General features: G+C 43.7%; 1 protein-coding gene and 1 long non-coding RNA gene across 12 annotated transcripts in view; one reads left to right on the plus strand and one right to left on the minus strand.

Annotated features, from left to right (window-relative positions):
- The window catches only part of Septin11 (septin 11), an 85,134-nt gene extending 73,799 nt beyond the window's left edge, over positions 1–11,335 (minus strand). For 9 of the 11 annotated variants that reach the window (XR_013107867.1, XR_013107868.1, XM_076926476.1 and 6 more), the window contains exon 1: positions 11,151–11,334. Coding sequence is in view for 9 of the 11 variants with exons in the window: in XM_076926476.1 (XP_076782591.1) it covers positions 11,151–11,177 (27 nt within the window). In the remaining 2 variants the exon portion in view is untranslated. Of the gene's footprint in view, positions 1–11,150 lie in introns of all 11 variants that reach the window. The other 2 variants (XM_076926469.1, XM_076926470.1) reach the window with 1 other exon arrangement.
- Positions 11,336–11,426: 91 nt separating this feature from the next.
- LOC143439847 (uncharacterized) lies at positions 11,427–23,625 on the plus strand. The gene is made up of 3 exons (XR_013107871.1): positions 11,427–12,601; positions 21,506–21,598; positions 23,398–23,625. It is a non-coding gene; the product is annotated as an uncharacterized LOC143439847 (long non-coding RNA).
- Positions 23,626–25,618: the final 1,993 nt, after the last annotated feature.

Genomic DNA, 25,618 nt, shown 5'->3' on the forward strand with positions numbered 1-25,618 from the left:
TTGTTCAAACCCACAGATTAGTGCTGCTGTAAGCCTAGGTCAGTTCTGCTTGCAATGAACGAGGGTTAATACAGAGACTCATGATTCTTCTAAGCGCTGAGAATATGTATTTGTTGAGAGCTCAGCCCAGAACGAAACATCCCTATGACCCACTCCAAATCCTGGGAAAGGTCAAAGATGAAGTGGAAAAAAGTACTTGTTGGAAGATAAAGAGAAATTCCAAAACAGTGTCTTCTAAACATGACATGGCTGCTGTACTCATGAGCTCACACAACACACAGAGAAAACCCGTGATTAGATCTTTAAGCTATGTTTTACTCAAAGAGCTGGCAACCTGTTTGTCTTCAGTCTCATCGTAAGCCAGAAAATTATAAAGAGAAAAACAAAAGGCTCTCAATCATTCTAAACTGGACTAATTTAAAAAAAAAAAAAATGTGATTTTGGGCTGGCAAGATGGCTCAGCAGTTAAGAGCACTGACTGTTCTTCCAGAGGGCCTGAGTTCAATTCCCAGCAACCACATAGTGACATCATCACAACCATCCGTAATGGGATCTGATGTCCTCTTCTGGAAGACAATAACAGTGTACTCACATACATTAAATAGATAAATAAATAAATAAGTGATTTCCCTGTAAATAGGTAAATCCAGTTTTAAATGAATGTTATCCATTCAAGAGCAAGCACATGAGAATTCCATTCCAAAGATCTACACATGAAAATTACAGAGAAGTTCTGGTATGTATTCACTTCTTTTCTGAATCTCATTTTCACAAAAGTTTGATGTCTGCCCTTCATGAAATAATGGTAGAAAGCTGGTAAATGGTCAATTTGCCTGAGCATCGTTTTAACAACCCAAGTAGCTTGAAGTTATAAAATATTCAGATTCCTTTATTGTATGAGGTTGAAAAGCATCCAAAACAAGAAATAATGTAATTTTATCCAAGACATCAGGCCAAGTCTTACATGATGCAGCTTTGTGTGATGTGCTGAAACCAGAGTATGGACTGGAAGGGTAAAACTGGAAGGAGGAGAAGCTAGGACAGTGATTGGAAAGACAATGGCACCTACAGCCTGAGGTCATTATGGGATCCTCAGGAGACATGTATCCTATACCTCAGAATTGCCCAACTTACTGACCTAAGGGAAAGTGTCAAACCAACCACCTTCCATGCCCTCGGTCATAGATTCACTTCGGGATGGCAAGTCCTTGCACATTAGACATGCATACAGGTCAGAAAAGCTAATCTGGGGTCATCGGCACAGCTATGAGTCTACACCTACCTGAGGTTCACATAGCAACAGACAAAGGTACACTGCATGGAAGCAGGGTCCACACATGTGTTCAAGTCTTAGACCACACACCTGTTGCGGAAGGTTTCACCTCTTCAGCCAATGTTTATAGGAAAGGCAGATACATGACAAAGGCCCTTGCCTTAAAGTTGGCACACAGAAAATGCATGGCCATGCCCAGGAGTGGGTCAGTCACCTGGCCAATGTGATACGGGTTTGCTTTGGTCACATCAATATTTGATAAACCCTTGTTACTTATTTACAGATTTATTTATTCATTTGTTTATGTGATTTTGGGGGGAGACGGTCTCATTTTATATCTCAGGCTAGCCTCTAACTCATAGTTACTCCCCTGCCTCAGTCTATAGGTACATTCTACAGGCATGCTACCATGCCCAACTATTCATCAGTATCTCCAGAGATAAAGAAATCTAAGAGTATGTACACACATGTGACATATATAAATGTTGCATTTATATATATATATATTACATATATATTTGCATATATGTGTATACACATATATATGTGTGTATGTGTGTGTATGTGTATATATATACATGTATATACATACATACATATGCACAACATATATAAATGTTGCAGTCAACCACTATTATGGGAATTCAAAGAAAGAAACTGCCCAAAGCCCCTGAACAACCTGAGGTTTACCATGAAGGTTCTTGATAAAAAGAATGACAGAGCAGGAATCGAAGGTGTAAGTAGAAACTGGGGGGCCTAGACACATCCAGGGCTCAGGTCCCCCTAGAGCGATGGCACTACAGTCTAAGTTTGAACCCAGCCTGAAGCACAAATCTGTCACTAGTTTAGCATTGACTTGCCCCTCCCCCCACCAACTACATTTCATTGTAGACCTCCAGGTATTGTAAACATGGCTGACTGAGCTAAATCATTTAATCTGTAACTCTTTGAGCAAGACCTGTTACTATTCTACAAAGGAACTAAGTAACCCCCCTAAGGTCAAGAGTTCGGCAAATTCAGCTGGGGCACCCTGATTTCAGAGTCCACCATCTTCCCCAAACTACTAAGAGGGGCTGCCTCTCTGCAGGGGGCAGAGGGAAGGGAAGGAAGCCCGACATCTGCATTTAGGACAGATTGGCTGGGAAAGGTCTGCTTTGGAAACTTCCCAAGGGAAATAATTCTGTCAAGCAACTGGAAATCCTAATGGCCTCACAGACATTTCCCATAAAGTCCCAAGCTGGGGCCACCAGCAAGGAGTACAGAAGGTCTTGCAGAAGGTCACCACATCACTTGGCAATGGTGCATGGAAGCTCATCTGGAGAGAACAATAGGCATGATCACACCCGCCCTCAGTCCACTCTGGCTGCTCCTCTTCCTTTAGCTCTCCTTAGTACTTTGCCATCACCCCACCATGACCAGCTGTGATCAGAACAAGCCTAGGAAAGTGAGAGAAATCACTACAGACCGATCATTTAAAAAATAAACAAATAAATAAATAAATAAATAAATAAAAATCGAAAAGGCCCTGGCTCCATTCAAGATTCTTGAATGAGAAATTAACCTTTCCTGAGTAAATCGATCTCCTCCCCTCCCTCCACCCTTTCTCTCAGCCACTCACACACACACACACCTAATAATAGCAGTAAGGACCCTCGCTTCACAGAGGATTCAGAAGATGTGTAGGACAGTATGACCAAGTTGTCATTCAAAATAGTAGCTGCCTCTCCCCAGAAGATGGCTCTCAAGCTCAGCCAAGTTTCCCTGAAGATTATCCATTCGTATTCGGATGAGTTCTTGGAAGGTTCTTTAGCCAATGAAACTCATGGGAAAGTGATCATGAAAATCAGCTCAGGATCCATCATGTCCTTCTCCTCTGCCACCAGACACAAAAGCCTGGGTTGGGTGCTGGAGTCAATGTGAAACAGACCAGTCCTCAAAAATAGAACAGATAAAACCATGAAGGAGAAATGATTCTTTGCTGTGTAAGCCATCAAACCTGAGTGGGTAGGCCTGTGTTCATGTTGATCTTAAAAGCTTTGGTTTTGCTGGGCAGTGGTGGCACATGCCTTTAATCCCAGCACTTGAGAGGCAGAGGCAGGCAGATTTCTGAGTTGGAGGCCAGCCTGGTCTACAGAGTGAGTTCCAGGACAGCCAGGGCTACACAGAGAAACAAACAAACAAACAAACAAGCTTTGGTTTCTCTTATGACTTAAATGTTAAAATCTCACCCCTAAGTTTACATATTTGAACACCTACATCTAGGCTACATCTGTTCTCAAATTGCTAGTACTGTTTTGGTAGGCTGAGTAAGCTTCGGGAGAGCTATAGCCTTTGGCCTTGAGAGCTATAGCCAAGCTCCACTTCCAGGCTCAGAATCTGGTTCCCAGTCCTCCGGGATGCAAAGATGTCATGGAGCTAGCCACCATCTCTTCCTCTGCAGCAGGATCGTCTATAAACCTCAAACCTTGAGCAAACAGGAATCCTTCCTGACTTAAGTCACTGCTGTCCACAGCAGCAGGAACAGTAAATGTCACTATTCCAACACTTTACCCACCAATGGGCTGCCTTGAACTAGGTAAGTGATAGCTTGACCTCACTTCCTGTGCTCATTACTGCATCACCCTTGGATGTCATACACACACTCTGTATATTATGTACAGAGCCATAATTGTCAAAACAGAAAATTGAATAGAAAACTTAAAAATCAAGACGCTCCCAGGCATGGGAACGCATACCTGTACCGCCGGTATAGGTAGGCAGGAGCATAAGGATCGTGAATATTGAGAACACACTTGGCCACTTAGCAGGTACATTTGCTAGTTCAAGGCCTGTGTGACACATATAGTAAGAGCCCTTTTGAAAAAATTAAAATCAAGATCCTGAACAAGTTCCTCACACACAACATTTTTCAATGGCTCCTTTCTAAGTTTTAAAATCAGGTCAGAATATAAACTCAGTGGACACTCTCAATTCACACATGTATGTGGCAAAAAAGAAAAAAATACACAATGGATCCTAAAACTTAAGGAAAGTCTGGTCTTTGATACATATTCCTATTCTCATAGGAGCCAGTGGGCTTTGCGGTCCTTCTCCTGATAATCCTAATTGCTAGCTAGAGCTCCTAGTTCTCCAGAGTCTCCTCTAAGGGCTCACTGTGAAAGGGGTCTCCTCTCCTGATCCTTTCTCCTATCTCTCCACAGAAATTAACCTTGGAGATTTAGTAGTCTGCAGATTTCCAGCATCTTCCCTTAACCAAGACTCAGAAATGGGTTGGGAGCAAGGCCACGTATAGAAAATACGGTATTTAGAGAGTAACAGCAGCAAAGACACGACTATATAAAATGTCTGCATGAGGGAGGAGGAGGAAGAGGAAAAGAGGAGCCGGGCGGTGGTGGCGCACGCCTTTAATCCCAGCACTTGGGAGGCAGAGGCAGGCGAATTTCTGAGTTCGAGGCCAGCCTGGTCTACAGAGTGAGTTCCAGGACAGCCAGGGCTACACAGAGAAACCCTGTCTCGAAAAACCAAAAAAAAAAAAAAAAAAAAAAGGAAAAGAGGAGGAAGCCGCCATGAAGGGGGATGGACCATGAGCACCTGGCCAAGAGAAACACAGGCGGCTAGTTACAATGTTGTACAATGTTGTTATACTATCAGACCTGGAAATGCAAACAACCACTCTAGACCTTCCTAGGAAAGTGAAAAACTACAACAGAATCCAAACAGAGGACTTCTGATGAAATTATTAGCCAACTGAAGAAAGCTGTGTGTCTTCAGCCTGGGGGGAGGGGAGGAAAGAGAGAGAGAGTACAAGAGAGAGAGAGAGTGTGTGTGTGTGTGTGTGTGTGTGTGAGAGAGACAGAGAGAGAGAGAGAGAGAGACTTCATTTGACTCCTATGCTGGAGGCTGTTGGTCTGCCATTTTTTTAACCTTGCTTTCATAGTTATTTTACTGATAAATAACAATAGTTATTTTTCCTCATTATAAGTAAGGATGGTCATAGATAGCATAACGATAATTATAATTGATACAACGATGCAAAAAAAAAAGTCTGCATGATTTGTACCTCCTGCCTCAAGTCAGTTCACTCTCTCTACAGAAGAGAGAAGGCTGACAGCTGCACAACAGGGGATGTCTTCAAGAGGACCTCTCACTCCCAGAGCTTTTTGCACACACCACACCTTTCCTCTAGCTTAGAACACCTGTTCAGGGCCACCCTGTGCTTGCTTTCCTCACTCAGGTCTGTCAGGAAAGCAATACCCCTGGAGTTCCAGGTCAGGAGCCAGCCTCCAGCAGCCATAACAGGCTCGGTTCGGCCACCTGGACCAAAACCTCAACTAAAGAGCATGGTGAAAAGCAGGGACGACACGTGAGGACTCACAGTCACAGCCTCTGCACTTGCACATGGAGAGCAAGTGTACAACACGTTTTGTAAAATAACGTTTTACAAATAAGAATGGCCATTTCCGATTTCTAAGAAAATTACAAATTCTTCCCCAAATAATGCTACGTATCAAAAGAAATAAGGTAAATTTCATATCAATTAATTTCCTTTTGCACAAAAAGGGGAAAAAAAAGTTTGGTTGGTTGTTGGTTGTTTTGAACAGAAGTCCTACTGATAGGGTCCAAAGTTACTCTCTTGGGGGATGACTCCTCCCTGCTTCTCCAGCCTGTTCCCTCTCTGGACACATAATAGCCCATCCCACAGGTGGACAGTATCTGCACCTCTAACTTCCTGTGTCAGCAGACTTGAGCATCCTGCTCTCGGTCACTGGCACTGACAGACACTAAAAACAAGCCTGGGTTTAACATTAGCCACATTGGGGAACACACTCCTGATTTCTAACTCAGGCGATGCAAATTTTATTTCTGATCAACCAGCAAAGTCTTTTTAGAGTCCTGCCTGTATCACCTTCACACATGTATTGTTTTTATGCTCAACAGAAGCTGCATTGATAGACTGCCAGCAGGGTCAGCCGAGGTATTGCTTAGTTGGAAGAGAGTCTTCTGTGGATCTAGATTTAAAAGAGGCAGGAGAGGGTATCAGTTATATTATAAAGGAGGTCCCCTTGGGAAGAAGAATAGAAGCTTTAGATTCGCTGAGTCTTAAATAATGGTTCAGCTTTGCTGACCCAAACATAGGCAAGGGGTAGCCAAGGCCACAAAAGACAAGTCACAGTAAAAGGTTAAAACCCAAAACCAGCCTCCTCCCCCTCAACGAAATTAAGACCCCATAAAGAGAAAAGCCTGAAGCTCCCTCCAGAGCAGCATCTTTGATGGGTGGAACCCTTAGTGCTTTGGCAACCAATCAAAGCCGGCCCTCCAAATTGTGACAATGTAGAGTCCCACTATCCCAACAGAGACATGCAGTGGCCTCAGCCCAACACTAAACATCCGGAGTTAAAGTGTTCACATAGTCAGGTGGGGCCAGCCAGGCACAGTTTGGTTTCTAATTAGCAGTTTAAACAAGTAGGGTGATGCTCCCTGAAATAAACCCCTAGAGGCTAACGGAAATAGTGAGCTGACCACCAGCACCTGTCACCTGACAAGGGTGGGGTGTGTTCCGTTCTCTAACAAATTTCTTGAGTCTGACTTCCACAACAGTACAGACTCATTGGTAAAGGTCATTTAAAAATTTTTTTAAGGAAATTATTTGGTTCTCAAACAGTTTTTAAAAGGAGTGTTATTGTACTTTAAATTGTTCTACTCGTTCTTACTTGTGACTGGTTGCCCCTCAATTCATACCACTAGCTAAAGAGTTATCATACACCTCAGCCACGGGGCGCAGACACTGTTTTGATGGCTTGGCCCTGAATTTTTTCAGCTCTGTTAACCTTTCACCAGGCACACCAATCCAGATTCCTCCATCTGCTGTCACATTTTTAAATCACAGAAATGTCAATTTAGAACAAAAGAAAGCAGTATGTGATGTTACTAATTCCTCACACACAACCCCCATCTCTCCAAGAGTGTATCTTTAGTAAAAACTGTCTGAAGCGATTCAGGAAAAAAGGCTGAGTCCTAACTGTTGTCAGCAACAGGCTTCCTTTTTTTCCTAGTTTAAAAAATCCCACAGAAGTCTGTCACCGTAAAACACGAGGATTTTAAACCTTTTTAAAAATTAATAAATACGTAAATAAGCAACTGCTGCAGGTCAGGAGGGAGTTTGTTGTCCACAGCTGATCACACCTAGGACTGAAACTGGCACAAAGCAGGTCCTCAGTAGTGCTAAGCCGGTGGGCAATCAATAGTGGTACTAGGCGGGCAGACAACTTGGTTCTCCAGTTCTTTTGGTTCAGTGGATGAAAGGGCAATGAAACAAATTCCTTGAAGGACATCCCAAGCCATTTACCACTGGAAAAGTTGAAACAAACCCTCTGTTAGGAAAACAGTAAGAAATGTTTCTACACTGAAGTAACAAAATTGTAACAACCCTAAAGTTCTCTTCAGTTCCTAGACTCTATAACATAAATACTATGCCCCAAGAGAGAGTGTACATTTACCTAAAGCCTGATTCCCGAGTAGAATAATTACCACACATTGTCGGGAATAAACAGTTGCTTTGGGACACGGATGCAGAATACTAATCCATCCAAAACGGAGATGTGTCCATAGGAGAGAAGCATGCTTGCTAAACTAGAGACATTCTGGAAACAGCATCGATGCTCTGGGGTCTTCTCAGGGACAAGACCCGAGGCCAATGGGGACAAGCTAGGGATGCAGACTAAATATGGAACAAACAGCACCACATGAAACTACACCCTTTGCCTGGTTACTAACAACATCTCTCTCTACCTGAGAAAGGTGTGAATTTAGTCGTGAGATTTAAGCATCTGTAACTGAATATATACATTTCATAATATAGAAAACATAGCATCTGATAAACTGGGTATAGCTCAGTGGTAGGCTACAAGAAACATAAAGTTCTGGATCCTCAACGTGGTAAAACCACCACAAAAACCCAGACATTTATGTACAAGTACTTCTGTTTGTTACATTTGAGTTATTACTCACTAGTGGCAAATGTCACCCTACAATGTATAAAAACGAGAGCACCTTCCTCGGATTTCATTCTTTTTCTCCAGATAGGAACAGTGGTTTGTACAAAAGGAAGATTTTTTTTTTTTTTTTTTTTTTGGTTTTTCGAGACAGGGTTTCTCTGTTTAGTCCTGGCTGTCCTGGAACTCACTCTGTAGACCAGGCTGGCCTCGAACTCAGAAATCCGCCTGTCTCTGCCTCCCAAGTGCTGGGATTAAAGGCGTGCGCCACCACTGCGCAGCAAAAACAAGGTTTTTGAGGAAGACATAAATCTTCCTTTTGGCCGGGCGGTGGTGGTGCACGCCTTTAATCCCAGCACTTGGAAGGCAGAGGCAGGCGGATTTCTGAGTTCGAAGCCAGCCTGGTCTACAGAATGAGTTCCAGGACAGCCAGGGCTATACAGAGAAACCCTGTCTTGAAAAACCAAAAAATAAAAATTAAAAATTAAAACTCTGTTTTTTTAATGACTTTTAAAGAACTAAAGGGAACTCCATTCATGAGTGTCCACTTCGGAGTACTGTTCCTTCCTCAGCCCCTTCGGTCTTCTGTCCAAACCCCAGAGCAGACAGAGGGATTGGAAAGGTAGAAAAGGTGAACGTTAAAGACACAGCACAGCCATTTAAGGCTGGGCTTGGAGAATCTTCTGCACTCCCTGGAGTTGTTCTGAACATACCAAGCTACAGATTCCAGAGAATAACCAGACAGTCTGAGCATTCTCTGCAGTTTCCTAAAAGCCTTATTCAACTTTGGAGTTCTTTCTTGACCACTCCTACAACTGGGAAACGAGCGTCTTGTTTTCAGGTTTTAAGTAATTCTATCTTAATTTCACTGACAACAGAGAATATGCATAAAGAAGCGATCTTCTCTGTACACATACACTTTCAAAATCTCCCCTATCACTTGGATGAAAGGTCCTACACAAGAACTCTGTAGTTTTAAACTCACATATGGCTGGCAGACACAGAGTTGGATATGATTACAGCCACGCAACTGAATCTCAAACTCACATATTGTTCCTATTTAACTGACATATATGAACTTACTAATTTATTGGAAATGTGCGCCAAATTATTCCTACCTCCTTCCCCAACCCTCAAGAATGCACTGGCAATAGGTGTTACTGAAAAAGACACCCCCTACACAGGATACCTGCATTCCCAGATGCTTGCCCATGCTTCTAAAACATGCATTGTTATTTTAGTTCTTTGAATCTGTGCCCTGAAAAATAAGGGCAAGAGTTAACCTCAGTTTCCTTACCATAGTAATAAGGAGATCAGCCCAGAGTATGCAAATTCCCTCAGTAATCAATCACAGCCTCGGACCAATTAACAAAGGCATAATTTGTGTGGTGAAGAGGAAGACAAAATTCTTAAGAATCTGCCATTTAACAGTTTAGAAGGCCTAAAAAACACCCGCAGGAACACTTAATGATGACCAGTGCACATGGTGGGAAAGTCTTTCAAAGCACCTCAAACTGCAGCAGAAAAGGCAACCGAACAACCAAATAGAGATAGAGTTGCAAACAGCGACCCCATGAACTTCCTGCTGGGCTAAGACTCCTCAGGGGTCTCAGGGGTGCAGAAGGTGTGGTGTGGTGTGTGTGTGTGTGTGTAGGTGTAAGGGGGGAAAGCCAAGAGTCTCAGCATCTGGGGTTTGACAGCTTTCAACAGCTAACTAATACTTTTCTCTATATCTACAAAATGTCAGGCCACCACCTGAAGCTAGCTGTAAAGTTCGAAAGGGAAAATAAAAAAAAGATGGGGTATTAACCAAGGAAGGACTCCACCAGAGTCGCCCCAAGGGCAGACCAGGCAAAAGTGGGCTGCGAACGTTGACAAAGAAAAAACCCAGAGAGAAGCGGACTCCGCCTTTCCCACTGGGCTTGGCTCCTTTCAATAAAAAGGAAAGGCGGCCGCCGCCACCGCCCCTTCCCTCCTTTTCAACGAGGCTGGGGAGCAGACCCTAAACTTCATCCTCAAAGTCCTACCCGACCTGGCTGGCTCCGGAGTAGGAAACCCGGAGACTATACTCCAAGAGGCACAGCCCATGGCACATACCCCAGCCGGGAGTCCGGATAGGAGCATCCCCTCCCTGACTTCGGGTGCTGGGGCACTTCTCCAGGCACCCACCCTCCCTTCCTCTTCCCGGAGCCCCGCATTCAGTACTGCCGCCCCCGGCCTGCCAGCCGCAGAGTATTTCAGGACTTCCACCCACCCCGAAAGGGAGCCCTCTGAAAACTTTGTGTGTGTGCCTAGGGCTTTGTCCACATCCTGGGCAGGGCCGGGTCACCCGGGTGGGCGCCTGAGGGTGTCCGGAATTTCACAATGCACCGAGGCTAAGCCACCACGGAAATCCCACCCCTTTGACCCGCTTCTACAGCCCAGCCGTGTGAAACAGAGCTTCAGCAACCAATTCTCAAGCCCCGATCGCCCCCAGGGCACGGGAGATCTGCGAGGAAACCCTTCTCAGTCAGCGCCTTCCTCCACTGTCACCAGCTTAGCGTTGTGCGCCGGGAGAGAGAGGTAGCTGGGGAAAACAGCAGCCCAAGCAACCCCTTCTAAGGGCGCCTCACAGAAGGGTCCTTTTCCTCCCACATCCCCGAAATAGGGGCGCGCCAAGGCGATCTGATGTTGCATCAGGTAGTCTTTGAGCCTGCGGGCTCCCCGAGCTCCCCTCCGCCCCAGACGCGCGCCCAAATTCATGCACACACCCACAACCCCATCAGCCGCCACCCAGAACACCCCCCCTCTGGTCCCCGCAAGTCTCCACCCGCACGCGCCCCGAAGCGGAGCTCACCCGGCGCCCCGAGATCAGCGCGCTAGAGAAGCGAGGCCCCAGTACTCACACTCGGTCTCCCCACCGCCACGGCCATCGCGACTGTGGCTCTGGCTGCGCCCGGCTGCTCTTCACCGACACTGGCTGCTGCTGTTGCTCAGGCTCCTGCTGGCCTCCCCCGCGCCTCCCTCGCGGCTGCGCCCTGCTCGCACCCGGCTCCCGCGCGCCTCCAGCCGCATCTGCTCGCCCGCGCCGCCCCGCCCGCTTTATTCCAGCAACATGGCCTCCCGCCTGGACTCGACCATTAGCTGCCCCGGGACAGGGGTGCAGAGAGAGCCCCGGCCCCAGCCGAGCGGACAAATGCGGAGGGTGAACCATGCTCCTGGTCAGCTGGTAGGATGATACTATCTTAAGTCAGTCACCTTCCCTCCTGTGGCTTTCTTCCATCCCACTAAAGTGTCCTGTGCCGGTGTGCTACCCGACTCTCCCCCTGCTGCATCACGTGCTGGGGTCCGCGTAAAAGCCTAGGCGCGGAGGTCCCAACCCTGAGCTGCCACGCGCTGCGCGGAGCCGGCACCTAGAGCTGCTACGGGGTGGGGCAGGGAGGCTAGGGGACCACAGGGTGCACAGGTTGCACCTTTGGAAAGTTGACCTAGTGACACGCCCCACCCGGAGGAGCCTGCTTAGAAGGTGCGGTAACTAGTCTACTAGGGCAAAGCACGCCCCAGGAGGAAAGAATTGCCCGTCTGCTGGGCCTTCCGTCAGAAAGGAGACTAAACTAGCTACTGGAAGCCGTCGCTGAAGCCTGCGGCCGGGCTGGAGACCGCTTTTCGAGAGAAAGAGGGCGTTGTCGTGAACGACCTAACCACCGGCTACTGGGGACAGGGAAAAATAAATTAATTAATTTTTAAAAAAAAAACCCTCCAGTGCCCGCTGGAGATTTTAGGCCATTTGTGAGCTTGCTCCAGAGCTTTTCCCACCGTGTCACTGGAGAGGTTACTGTTGCAGAGAGGTCAGTGGATCATTGGATCCCGGAGACAGACCGGATGACCCGGGGGCCAGAGGCGTGCAAGGTCAACCCTGGCTTCGGGGTGTGGTGCACAGCGAAGGCTTGAAGTGGGTGCGACTCACGGTGCAGGGAACTGGGAGGGCTCATCAACCACTAAGAAGTATTTTTTTTTCCAGCAGATGTTGGAATAATTACTGTGTCTGGGTGGCAGGCGAAATGGTGGGGTCCTTGTGCATGCATCTGACATAGGCTGAACAGGAAGAGGTGTCATGTACTCTGGGTGTCCACGCATGGTGGACTCACGATCACATGAGGCTAGGTACTTGATTGAGTTGAGGAAACCAGGTGGCTTGAAGCGCAGGGAAAGAGGCAAGGGACAGGCTGTATTCAGCCCTCGTGAACGCAAGTGCCACAGGAACTGAGAGTCTGACCTGAGACTTCAAACATCCAAGTTTCTGGGGACCCACTTTTGGCCACGGGATTCAGATGCTCTGTCCAGCCTTTGGCTGAGGGTAAGTGGCTCTGTAGCATTGGTTCACTTGTAGCTGATCTGATGCTGGACAGCTCTGGTAGGTGAGGAGCTAGAAGCCTCCTAGAATGAATCGCACCCTTGGTTTGGAACCTAGGGAAGGGTGTGTTGAAAGAAGAGAGGATCTGATGTAAAACCTGGTTCTGGCTCACTCAGACCTGAACAGCACTAACTTGTTCTGATCACTTTCTGTTCTATAAATAACTTGTCTTTTGGGAATGGGGACCTCATTTACACCATTATACAGGGAGCTGTCGAGTTTGTAAGATGTCATCAGAATGAGTTCTATATAAGAGCTATCAAAAAGAATGACCTTTCCTCTGTGACTCTAATCCAACGCTTTCTTGCTCTTTGGGTTTTTTTTTTTGGGGGGGGGGGGGGCGGGGAGTGGTAATTAGGGCAGGTGCATATGAGAGTTGTTAAACTTTTAAGATTAAAAGGGGAGCTATATATAACTTCAGATGACAGCAGGCAGGGACTGTGACTGACTTTCACCCCAGCCGTTGTTGAAGATGAACTAGGCCGTTAAAAGGTCGTCATAGTAATAATCATCTCCCAATAGACTCTGAACTCAAGAGTGCGTATTTGCCTTTTTGGTTTCTAGCACACACCATACATGTTGTACAGGACTGACTATCCTCCAAGCCAAAACAACTGCCATCTTGGTGCAAATGAACATCCCAGCTGTGGCTGCCGACTGTTTACCTCCCTCGGAGTGGGGAGTAAGGCTCAGGAGTCCCTCACTGGGTATCCAGCTACTTACAACCATGTTTTCTATGTACATCAGCCTTAACTGCACTTGGCCTCCAGGAAAGGCTAGAGTGACTAGGAAAGAGGGGATCTCTCTATGTGACTATTGGAAAGTCTTCGTCTCTGCTGGGTGACGTCAGTTTTCAGCGTAGCCTCTAAGAAGGGAGTACTTACCCTCCACTGAGTAACCCCTCACCTGTGATCTAAGGAAGCCCAATAAACTCACTGGTTTCCAGAGTGATCTTTTGGTTGCATGGTACCTCCATTTGTCTGTGGACCTTAGGAGGAAGGGTAGATGCTGCTAATGCTTCCCCCTGGGAAGGTACTTGAACAACATTGCAATATTCGATAAAGTTGAATGATCAATACATGGTTATATATTCTATAAATGTTGGTTCACATTTGCGTGGGGATGGAACTAGGGACTAAGGCTATGAACAATCAATTATTGCCATAGGCAGAATTTGGTACTTGATCCTAAGGGCAGTGAAAAGCCCAAGGGGTTATTAAGCATGGAAGTGACTTCAAATTTTCATTTTAGAAAAGATATGTAATGAATGTTTAACATTGTTCCTCGTGTAAGATCAATGCCCCTTTTTAGTGGGACCCCTGATAATTTGAACAGATTTTCAAGTAAATGTTGCACCTTGGTAGAAAGTAATTGTCTCTTATTAAAGGTTCCTGAAGACACAGCATCCATCAGATTATTTCATTCCCTTAATGCCCTCAAGAGATCACATGATCCAAACTCAGGAGAGGTGACATTGTTAAATTTGAATCTGGAGTTAAGTGAGTAAAGACAAAATCTTTGCCTTCTAGGTTTATTCTTTGTTTTCAGGGAAGTTATCTAGGTTGTTTCTGTATCTTTCCCCTTTCCTTTAAAAAAATCTAATGTAAGAGTGCTTTGGCCACAGTACAAGAAAGAGATACATTAAGAAAGTACAAATTATACAATGAGAGCAATATCAAACAGATACAATAAGAAAAAGATACAATAAGAAACAAAACAGATACAATGAGAAAGACCCAAAACAGATACAAGAACAAAGTAAAGACCCAAAACAGATACAAGAAGATTAAGAAGAGTAAGAAACAGAGAGGCTGGGCATAGTGACAGACCTTTAATCCCAGCCTGGTCTATATAGCTAGTTTCAAGACAACCAGGGCTACACTGTGAGATCCTGTCAAAAAAAAAAAAAAAAAAAAGCAGCAAAGAAAAGAAGGGGGGAGGGAGGGAACAGAAAGAGTTAGAAACCATGACGACATTCCATTTAGAGAGCAAAGCAGTAGATCCTAGATTCTTTCTGCAAAATTATGTGAGATGTTAAAAACAACATTTCTAAATGTGTGCAAATTAGAGAAGAAAACTTAAAACTATTTCTATTCAAAAATGGCATGAACTTTATAAAGAAAATCTTTTTATTGGATATTTTATTTACAATACAGATGTCATCCCCTTTCCCCATTTCCCCTCCCTAGAAACCCCCCACCCTATACCCCCTCTTCCTTTATGCTTTATAAAGAAAATCTTAAGGATACTAAAACACCATTAAAACTAATAAATGCTCAGCAAGATTGTATAGGATACAAGATCAATACTCAAACAAAACAATTGGATTTGTACACATTTGCAATAGACAATACAAAACTAAAATTTAGAGAACAATTTAATTGCTATTCACAGCAAAATGAGTGAAGAACTTAGGGGAATGGTCTTAAAGACATACAAAATATTTCTGAAAAACATTTTAATGAAATACTGGGAATTGAACCCGAGGTCTTGCCTAGGATTTGTCGGGCAAACATTATATAATGAGCTAAGTTCCCGGACCCCCACCACCACAATTTATGAATCCAAATGAAAAACTATTCATGTGCATGAATTGGAAAACATAGCAGTGTTAAGGTGACAGACTCCTCAGACTGATTTACAGACTCAACACAGTCCCTTTCAGCAACTCAGCCAACCTGTTGCTAACAACTGATGATTGGGGTCCACCATTCCTGTGGACATTCAGAGACCCAATCAGCCACAAGTTCGAAGACACACAGTTCAGGCTTCAAACTTAACCACAAATCGGGAGCCAGAGTAGCACAGATACAAGAGAAATCTGTTAATAATAGGATAGAATTAAGATCCAAATAATGGGATAGAATTAGATCTCTGCTGTCAGCTGATTTTCAACAAGGGACAATTCAATGGGGAGAGTAAACTTCCAGGGAAATGGAAATGCAAGGAGAAACAGCAACTAGGTGACAATTCACATGCATTAGGACAGCTACAACTCACAGCCCACTGGGCATGGGGGCAAACACCTTTAATCCTAGCGCCGAGGAGACCAAAGCAAGTGGATGTCTATGAGTTCAAGGCTAGCCTGGTCTACATAATGAGCTCCAAGACAACCAGGTCTTGTAGAGAGTCCCTGTCTCAAAAACAACAAAAACCTCAAAGGCTCAAATAATACTGTGCTTGTGAAGATTGAGAGAACCCAAAAGCTTTGTATGCTGTTGATAGGAGTGACATAGCAGTCTTGACATTACAGACAGTGACAGTCCTCAGATAATTAAGCCCAGTTATGCTAAGAACCAGAAATGTCACTCCTCAGTAGATACCCAAGAGAAAGGAAAACACAAGCCACACAGCAGTGTGTACAATGGCATTCACAGGGTTCAACACTATAGCCAAACAGTGGAAATAACCCTGCCAACTGATGAACGGATAATATATGATATATCCATACAGTAGAGTATTTATTTTGCCATAAATGGGGAAAGTACTGATAACATAGGACATGAATGGATCTTTCAAACACTATGCTATGTGAAAGGGAAAAGTCTCAAAAGAGCACTCATCCTGTGACTCCACTTATACGTCTGAGTCTAGACACAGGCAGCTCATTGTTGGTGGGGAGGAGGCGAAGGGAGACAGCTAAGAGGCATGGGCCCTGCTTCTGAGATGGTAACACGGTAGGGCTCACTGCAATGCAGAAAGCAAGCACTGCCTGCTCTCCAGCCACAGTCAGTATACTGGTCTTGTAGATTTTAGCCATCCCAGTAGGTGTGCCCTGTTCCCTTGGGTGGCTTTAATATACATTTCCTTCATCCTTGGTGATGTTGACACACAGTTTCTTAGATAATGTGTCTCTGGTCTTTTGTCTGTTTTTTTTTTGGGGGGGGGGACTTGTTTGGTTTGGTTGGTTTTTTTGTTTTTTGGAGGTTTTTTGTTTGTTTGTTTTTTGTTGTTTGCTTTTTTGTTTTTTGGTTTTGGTTTTTTTTTTTTTTTTTTTTTTTTTTTTTTTTTGAGTCAAGGTTTCACTGTTTACCAGTGAGTGGCCTAATCAGACAGACTGACCTTGAAATTGTGAAAAATCTTCCTCTCTCTGACTGCAGTGCTAAAACTGTAATCATGTGCTATCATGATTGGCTTTCCCTTGGGCATTTAAATCGGGTTTTCCTGTTAGCTCTGAGAATCATCACAGATGCCTGATACAAGTCCTCTAACAGGTGTGTTCTTTACAAATACTCTGTCCAAGACTTGTCATTTCCTTTTCTTAACAGTCAAAAGCAGAGATTTTTATGTTTTTTTTTTTTATTCTATGGATTAGACCTTGGTTCTGGTTTTGTCTTTAAAGAGCCATTGCCACTCATTGCTATTTTCTAGACCTGTCATAGTTTTCAGGAGTTTTGTGTTGTGTGGTCATTGTTTGGTTGTTGAGACTGGCTTGGAACTCAAAACCTCCTGCATGCACCACCTGTCTGTTGTGGTTATAGATGTGAACCACAATGCCTGGCTGTATTTCCTGTTCTGTTTTAAGTCTAGGGATGGAGGGATGGTTCTGCAGATAGAGACTCTTGCTGTGAAGCCTGTCAACTGGAGTGTGTTCCTTAGAATTCATGTGGAAGGAGAAAACCAACTCCTGCAGGTTGTCTTCTGATTTCTACATGTGTGCTGTGGTACACACACACACACACACACACACACACACACACAATAAATGTAAAAAATTAAGTCTATAATTTTTTTCGTTATTTTTGTGTATAATACAAGGAAAGAATGGGGTTTGACATTTGCATTTCTTTCCTCATCATATGTAGGAAAGTCTCTCCCTCATCTGCCCCTGTCTTTCGTCTCCCACCACTGAATTCCTTTTGTACTTTTGTCAAAAATTCATCATCAGAGTGAAGAAAAAAAAAAAAAAAAAAAGCTTAGTGATTAGCTTGCTGCTCAAGCACAAGGAAGAGCGGAGACTTCTTGTCTTGCTTCACTGATTTGCATACTTCTCATTCAGCCGAGGCTAGCCTGCCTTACTCATGGTAGCCTTAAGGGTTAAACACAGGAAAAAAAAATGAATTCTCCAACTCTATAATGTCCTTTCTAAGTTGTTTGGCTACTCTAATTCCCTTGCCTTTCCAAATACATCCTACAGCAAGTTTCTGAGATTCTACCCCAAAATGTTGAGGTTCTCATCGGAATTGCATAAAATCTATAGCACAAGGAGAATTGACTTTTAGCAGTGTCAAATATTCCAGCCATAATATATTCTCTGTTACTTTAAAAAAAAATGTTGAGAGGCTGTGGAGGTGGCCCAGTGGGTGACTAACTGCTTTCCATGGGAGCCTGAGTGCCTGAGCTCATATCCCCAACAACTTGTAAGAGCTGACCGTGACAGCAGACAGCTGTAATACTGATGCTTAGAAGTGAAGACAGGCAGAGCCTGAGGACTCGCTGACTAGCCAGTCTAGGTAGTCATGTGCTCGAGATTCAATAAGAGACTGTCTTGTAGTAAAAATTAATGGGGGGTTTCTACCCCACCTTAGATCATTTGTTCCCAAATAAAAGACACAAAACCTTTATATTTATAATAAACCTTAACAGCACTACAGCTGGGCAGATATCAACCCTCTATGTATTTTGTATACTTTCCTGTCAATAGCCCCAAGGTATAACTTGCCATGTTCCGTCTGGGCTGCTCATACTCTAACTGACAGTGTTCTTGAGATTCGCCTACCCCATGGAGTCTTCTCCTCTCCTTTCCCCTCCTGGTCTTTCCCTCAGACCCCAAAGCCAAGAACTGAAGCTCCACCTACCTCTCTTCTGCCCAGCTACAGGTTGTAGGTATCTTTATTCAGCCACTAATTTTAAATCAAGGAGTAAGGTTACATAGCATCACTTGGTATACATGAGGATCTCCTCCTCCCTGAGGCAGCCAGATCTTGGGGGCCAGTATTCAGCATCACGATACATAATAACACACCAAACCTCAACAGTGTCACAAAGAAGTATGGTGCTGGGCAGTGGTGGTGCACACCTTTAATCCCAGCACTTGGGAGGCAGAGGCAGGTGCATTTCTGAGTTTGAGGCCAGCCTGGTGGTCTACAGAGTTTGTCCCAGGACAGCCAGGGCTACACAGAGAAACCGTCTCAAAAACAAACAAACAAACAAAAGTATGGTAGACCACATATAGAGGAAGACACTTGCTACTGACCTCTGACCTCCACAAGCACACACACATGCGCATGCAAAAACCATTCACATATACATACAGAATTGTTTAGCTGGGGATATAGTTCAGTGGTAGAACACTTGTCTAGAATATGTGAGGCCCGGGATTCAATCCACAGCACTGAAAATTAATAATAATAATAATAGTAATTGGATAAATACAATTTAAATTATTTAAAACTCACCGCCAAGATGTGCTTGCCTATGTTAGATTTACCATTAATTCTCAGACCGCTCCCATGGCTTATTTCCTCTATAAAAACCAGGACTGGATATGTCCTCTTCAATCTTCTCAGTGTCTTACTTTTCCCAACACTGACTTATATTGAGCCTCCAGCTACTCAGGTGGAGTTTTTCATGAATAACTCACTTAGGTCTGGACATTTTACCTCATTTCAAAAGATGAGCTGCTTGCTTACATAATGGCCTTCAGTGACCTTTTAGCTACGTTTCTCAATATGACATTCATTTTCTCAGAGGTTTTTTTTTTTTTTTTTCCTGCCTTCCTACTGGCATGACATCATCAGCATCTAGCTTGACTTTTATCCTTAGTCACCCTCTTGTGGTGAGTATGGCCTGAAAAAGAAAAGGCAGCCTTTTAAAGATTCTTTGCATTCTTTTTAAACATGAGAATTATCTAACCCTATAAGGAAGTATCTTTGGTTTTGTGGATCTGTGCTACTCCTTAGTGCCTGTGCTTTAAAATCTACTAAATCTAAAGAATTGCACTGTGATGCAGCAGCAAACTGTCCTTGGCAGCCAGCCCTGGAGCCGGGTCAGTGACCCTTAGCTCTGTCATCTCTCACTGCTAGATGATTCCTTTCTTACTGGGACCAGTAGTCATGTGATTGTCACTGATTTTATGGACCTAGAAACTTCACATAGCCTCTGTGAATACTAAATTTCGCTTCTAAATGAAGAGAGGCATCCATTTAAGCACATTTTGACAACCATCAATATAGTCTTACCTTGCTCTTATAGTCATTACCATAATCCACCATTCGACCCACATCAGTATCACCAGCTGGTGAACTCTGATGCATGGGACACTCTGTAATCTTACCTTTCTTATGGGTGTTCCTCTGACTGAGTAGTGTAAAAATTCTGTTATTAGTTCATTTATAACTCTCTTCTTCTATTGATACCTGTGGATTATGTCCATATCATGTTTATTTTTCCAAATTCTTTTTTTTTTTTTTTTTTTTTTTTTTTTTTTTTTTTTTTTTTTTTTTTGCCATTAATTCTACCCTGCCTCCCAGTCTTAGGTTCTTGTGGGCATCAACATTTCAAGTCTCCTCTGTCCATTCCATCACTCTTACCTGGATCTGCAGAAGCAGATATTGGCTGGTTGGTATAAAGAATTTTGACAGATTGTACCTCATATCTTATTACTATACCTTGAAATCTCAGCACTTGGGACATAGAAACAGAATTATCAGGAGTTCAAGGCCAGTGTAGGTTACATGAAATGGGAGGGAAGAGGACTAAAATGGGGCCTGATGTATACCTATAGTCCCAGCCAACACTTGGGAGGTTGAGTGAGGAGGTCTTATTATGAGTTCAAAACCAACCTATATGGTGAAATCTAACTCAAAATCATAGCAACAGCAGTAATGGATTGCTTGGAATCTCTACATGCTACAGGCTGGATTCACTGAAAGCTGAAGGAGGAAGGACTATCTAGATCAGGTCAACCTGTGGGCATGTCTGTGGGGGATTTGTCTTGATTATTAATTGATGTAGGGAGACCTAACCCATTGTGGGCAGCACCATTCCCTAGGAAGGAGGCCATGAACTATATAAGACGAGATAAAGCTAGATACAAGAAGCAAATAGTATCACACATTTTGCTGTGCTCTTAGCTATGTTTGTGATGTGACAGCTGCCTGAGATCCTGCCTTTGACTTCCCCTCCATAAGGGACTGTAACCTTGAATTATAAGCCAAATAAATCTTTTCTCACCTATGATGAGTTTGGTCAGAGTGTTTGCCACAGCAATAAAAATGCTCCTGGGAGAATGCAAGGAGAACCACAGAGGCAAACTATAGACTGGGGTAGGGAGTGGGGAAATGCCTGGACCACTTGTAAAAACAAAGCCAATGGGCAAAAACATGTACATCATAAAGATGATACATAATCCGCCAAATGCACATGAAATAAAAGTCAGTATCATTTAGTATTGATAGAAATGGAAAATTAGAAATACTGGCACGTCAGTTCCTGCAAACACAACGAAGCACTGATGTGTGATTGGTGAAAATATAAAGAGTACCAGGCTTTGGAACACAGATTGGCAACTTCTTATGAAGATAAAAATATATTTCCATATAACTCAACAATTACACTCAAAGGTGATTATATAAGAGAAAGAAGAGCATGGTTTAAAAAAAAACAAAAAACAAAAACTATCAAAATGGTAGCTTTATTCATTGAGTACTCATGATAGCCAAACAATGGGAACAGCTGGAGTTCCTCAACAGATAATGGATAAACAAGATACTTAGCTCTACTCAGCTGCCACTCACCAATGCAGCCCAGTATGGATTGCTGTCAACGCGGGTGAATCGCAGAATATAGAGTATGATTCTGCTTACGTGAAACTGTAAAAACCATAAAACTACTCTATTGTTGCAGAAGCAAACAAGTGATGATCCTGGTCTTGGGTTAGAAACCGCCTTGAAAAGAGCCCTTAAAGGATCCCTGAGATGAGAATATATTGAGTCAAATGTGAGTATGTGCTGAACGAATCCTACACAAACACATTTATCTTAAAAATGCATATGGCATATTGTATACAAATTAGACAAAATAAGAAATTGTGGGTAATTTTTAAAATTGCTTTACTGGTGTTTAATTTGTCTGCTGCTTTGCTTGGAGTGAGAAAGGTTCACATAAACCAGGCTGGCCTAAAATTTCCTATGTACTCAGAGGACAACCTTCTGATTCTCCTACTTCATCTCCTAAGTGCTAGGGTCTCAGGTGTGTGCCTTCACAACCCAGGCCATGTGCATGACAGGCAAGCGTTCTACCAGTGAGGCAGAATTCCCAGCCTACTGTTTTGTTATAGCAAAAACTCTGAGGAGGCATCTTTCTTTAGAAATCATAGACCATCAAACTTTGTTTGTATATCTTGAGAGACAAGAGGAGGGCAGGGAAGAGAGGAGCAATACTACCAAAAACTCTAAGACTCAAAGGCAAACTATGTTAGATCCATCATGCAGTGGCCGTCAGCAAAGTCCTTTGGGGTTTCACTCGGCAACTCCAAGAGAATCACATGTGTCACTAAAACATGAAGCAACATCAGGAGTATTGTAGGCATAATGGTATTGTGCACTGTGGAAACATTATCCTTTTATTATTCAAATGCTGATTTCTGCCCCACCCCCACCCCATATTTGGTTGTAATTCTTATTCTAAGAATCTCCTGTATCAATGTCATATAACCAACCATTGCTCCCCAATTATTCCCTGGTTGCTGAATAAAGCTAGATAATTAGCCAGTGACTGACAAGGGAGAAAGTACAACTGGACTTCCTCCCAGGCAGGGGAGGGGGAGGAGAGGGGAAAGAGAGGGAGGGAGAGAGGGACAGACAGAGAGAAAGACAGAGAGATACAGTGGAGATTAGCCACAAGGAGAGTCCATGAGACACCATAGAGAAAACACCTGGAGTACTTAAATAATGAAATTTAAGTATCTCCTGGATTTTGGCCAGGAGGTAACCAGATTAGCATAGAAGACTAAAATAGAGTAATAACTGCTCAGTTATTGTGCCCTTAACACTTGTTAAATTAATATAACAGCCCAGTTTCAATTATTTGGGAGCCAGCCAGCTACAGGGAAATGTAGAAGAAATATCTTGTATCTGTATGGATGTTGCAACTGCCAATAATAAATTTGATGGCTTATGGCTTAGAAGGAAATAGTAGGTGGGACATCCTGTAGGCAGAAATATTCTGAGATAGTGCCAGGCAGGAGATCTGCCTGGGACAGATACGTGGCACCTGAGCACAGGTAAGGAGCCATGTGGCAAAATATAGATTAGAATAAATGGGTTATTTTAAGTTATAATCTAGTCAGAGAAGAGCCTAGCTATATAACCAAGATATTTGTAAATATGTTTTGAGTCTGAGTCTTATTTCTGGGAGCATGGGGCTGGGAGGAAGAATGACCTAACTTCTACAGAGAAAGAAGAAACACTTTATAAAAAGCCATTAACAGAGTATGTCATGGTCAAGGGTGGTATCTCACACTGTAACTTAGGTTGCCTTCAAACTCAAAAGTCGTGCCTCAGTCTCCTGAGTACTGAATTACAGATGTGAGCCCCCCACCTGACCTACCTTGGTTCTTGCTGAACACACAGCCAGCAATGTTGTGAATATGTGTTGTCTTCTGAACCGAACAGCAGACAGAAGACAACGGACACGGGATCTCCTTCCCAACATGGTTTATTCAGGAACCTTGAAGTACCGCAAAAAGCCCCCGAGCTCTAGCTCCCAACCCTTAAATCTCTGTCCTCTCCAATCAGAACCTGCCACGCAGTCATTCTCCGTTGGTGCTGAGCACATATGTCACATGGCCCGATGAATAAGCAAAATGTATGTGCAGTAAAGCCTAGCCTACGTGTCACCCAGGCTTCTTGAAATGGTGAACCAACACGCCAAGGACATCTGGCACCCAGCCAGGCGCCATCTTGAGTTCTGCCTCCCACAAATATGTATGTATATGTATAAAATAAATGTATAAATGAGTATATCATAAAATGCACATAGTGACATCCGTTGTTATTGCTATTGGTTTTAAGGCTTGGTCTCTTGGCTCTCTCTCTCTCTCTCTCTCTCTCTCTCTCTCTCTCTCTCTTTTTTTTTTTTTTTTTTTTTTTTTTGCTGCCACTGCCAAGGACTGGCCATGGCTGCTGCACTTTCAAGCCCTACTCTATGCCACCATTCCTTACAAAAGGGAGGAATCTTCTATAGACCACTGTCCATAAACTATACAAGAAGCTGGGAATTTTGCTTGCCCCAGTGGAGGGGCCACAGGCAGGTATGAGGCAACATATAGACACCTCAGTGCCTCAGTCACCTCCATTCACCCAACGGCACTTGGAAAACATTCCATTATCTCTGATGGCTCTGACCTCGATGGAGACTCAGTGGGCACACACCTGGGACTTAAGCGACTCCACGATCCCTGCCAGATTCCTGGCCTGGAACATGTGCCATGCTTCTCACATAAGGAAATAGGACCTGTGGTCACATAGGCCCAGAGCAGAGTTCTCCATGATAGTGAGGTATCTAGAGATAAGCTTCTCTTCCCAGACACTCCTCCCTACAAAGGGTATTTAATCTCAGGTTCACCCTGAGAAGTGGGTAGAGTTGGGTATGTATCCATTTTCCACCATGAACAGTCAATAAACAGTTTAGAACCATGGACTCTTTCTTTCACCAAGATCTATCTTGTGGAGCCATGGGGAAGGCATTTGCCTACAAAGCTATAGCTTAATTCTCCCATAGAAGGCCTCTCTCTCATAGAGTGTGAGGAAGGAGAGAAAGGGAAAACTTATGTAAATACAGTGCTCATATATGAAATTCTCAAAAAGGAATCCAGTTTTTAAAATGTTCAACAGATTAGCATTTTACAATATGAAAATAAATATGATCTATAATTATGTTGAAGGACATTTTAACTCACTACAAACTTTGAAGTTTAAAATGACATCAATAAAAATTATTTTACCCAGCATACTAACAAAAACCACAATAACGTTTTATAATTCAAAGTATTTCTGAGAACAAGAGAATGGATTGCCAGAAGCTAAGTCAGCAGAGCCAGGGGGACACTGTGTGTTAATTCTTTCATTTTTTTTAATTATCAAATCATAATTTTTATTTTTTAACACAAGGGTTATAAACATGAAAATGCAGGATGTGGGGAAGGGGATGACACAGGAGCATAGGTGTTCAGGGGGAGTACAGATATCTTTCAGAACAGGGTATCAGCTGGGTGAAGGTTCAGGGGTCAGGTCACTATGACTCTGCCTATGCTTCACTTGTCCTTATCTAAGTTGGTACTATCCGCCAAGGCTGCCTATTTATAAGGTCTATGACTACTCAGGCTGGTAGATTTCCACAAAAACTGCCTGTTTACAATAGTTTATAGACATCTGTTTCAGTGTTTTTCCATAGAGACCCAAGACTTTGTGTTAGCAGGCATGTATGTCAGGCCTATTGCTGATTTTAGGCTTATGGCTGATTTTAGGCCTTCAGTGTATTAGCAGGGCTGCCCCTGACATCTCCTCCCTTCTCTAAGTATAGAAAGGCTGTGGTGATTCTAATCTTGTCAAGGCGGGGATAGAGGCCTGACCTCCAGTAATTAAAGGGGACCTTGTAATGGCTCGAGTCCTCCGGTCATTGTCCAGTGAGGCATGAGGGCCATACCTGTCCTGATGTCTTTTTCCTCGAGAGGGGATACTTTTGACATCAACCCCTATGCAGTCAGGCTTGTCCCTCAGGGAACCCAGAAACATATTTTTAACTTTTATTTATATTCCCTTGCAGTGCAAACCTCTCATTTTACTGGGTAGAGCTATGTGGATCCTGTTCTGCCTGCCTCAGGGCATAGCCACTCAGGAGGTGAAACTGGCAAGTTTGACTGCACTTATGCCATGAGAGCTATAGGGAAGCACCGAGACACCTCTCCGTGAGGTTCCATGAGGCCCTCTGTGAGGGCCATGAGGCTCTTAGACTCTT

The sequence above is a fragment of the Arvicanthis niloticus genome, chromosome 27 (genome assembly GCF_011762505.2).
Source record: "Arvicanthis niloticus isolate mArvNil1 chromosome 27, mArvNil1.pat.X, whole genome shotgun sequence".
In the NCBI taxonomy this organism is placed as follows: Eukaryota; Metazoa; Chordata; class Mammalia; order Rodentia; family Muridae; genus Arvicanthis; species Arvicanthis niloticus.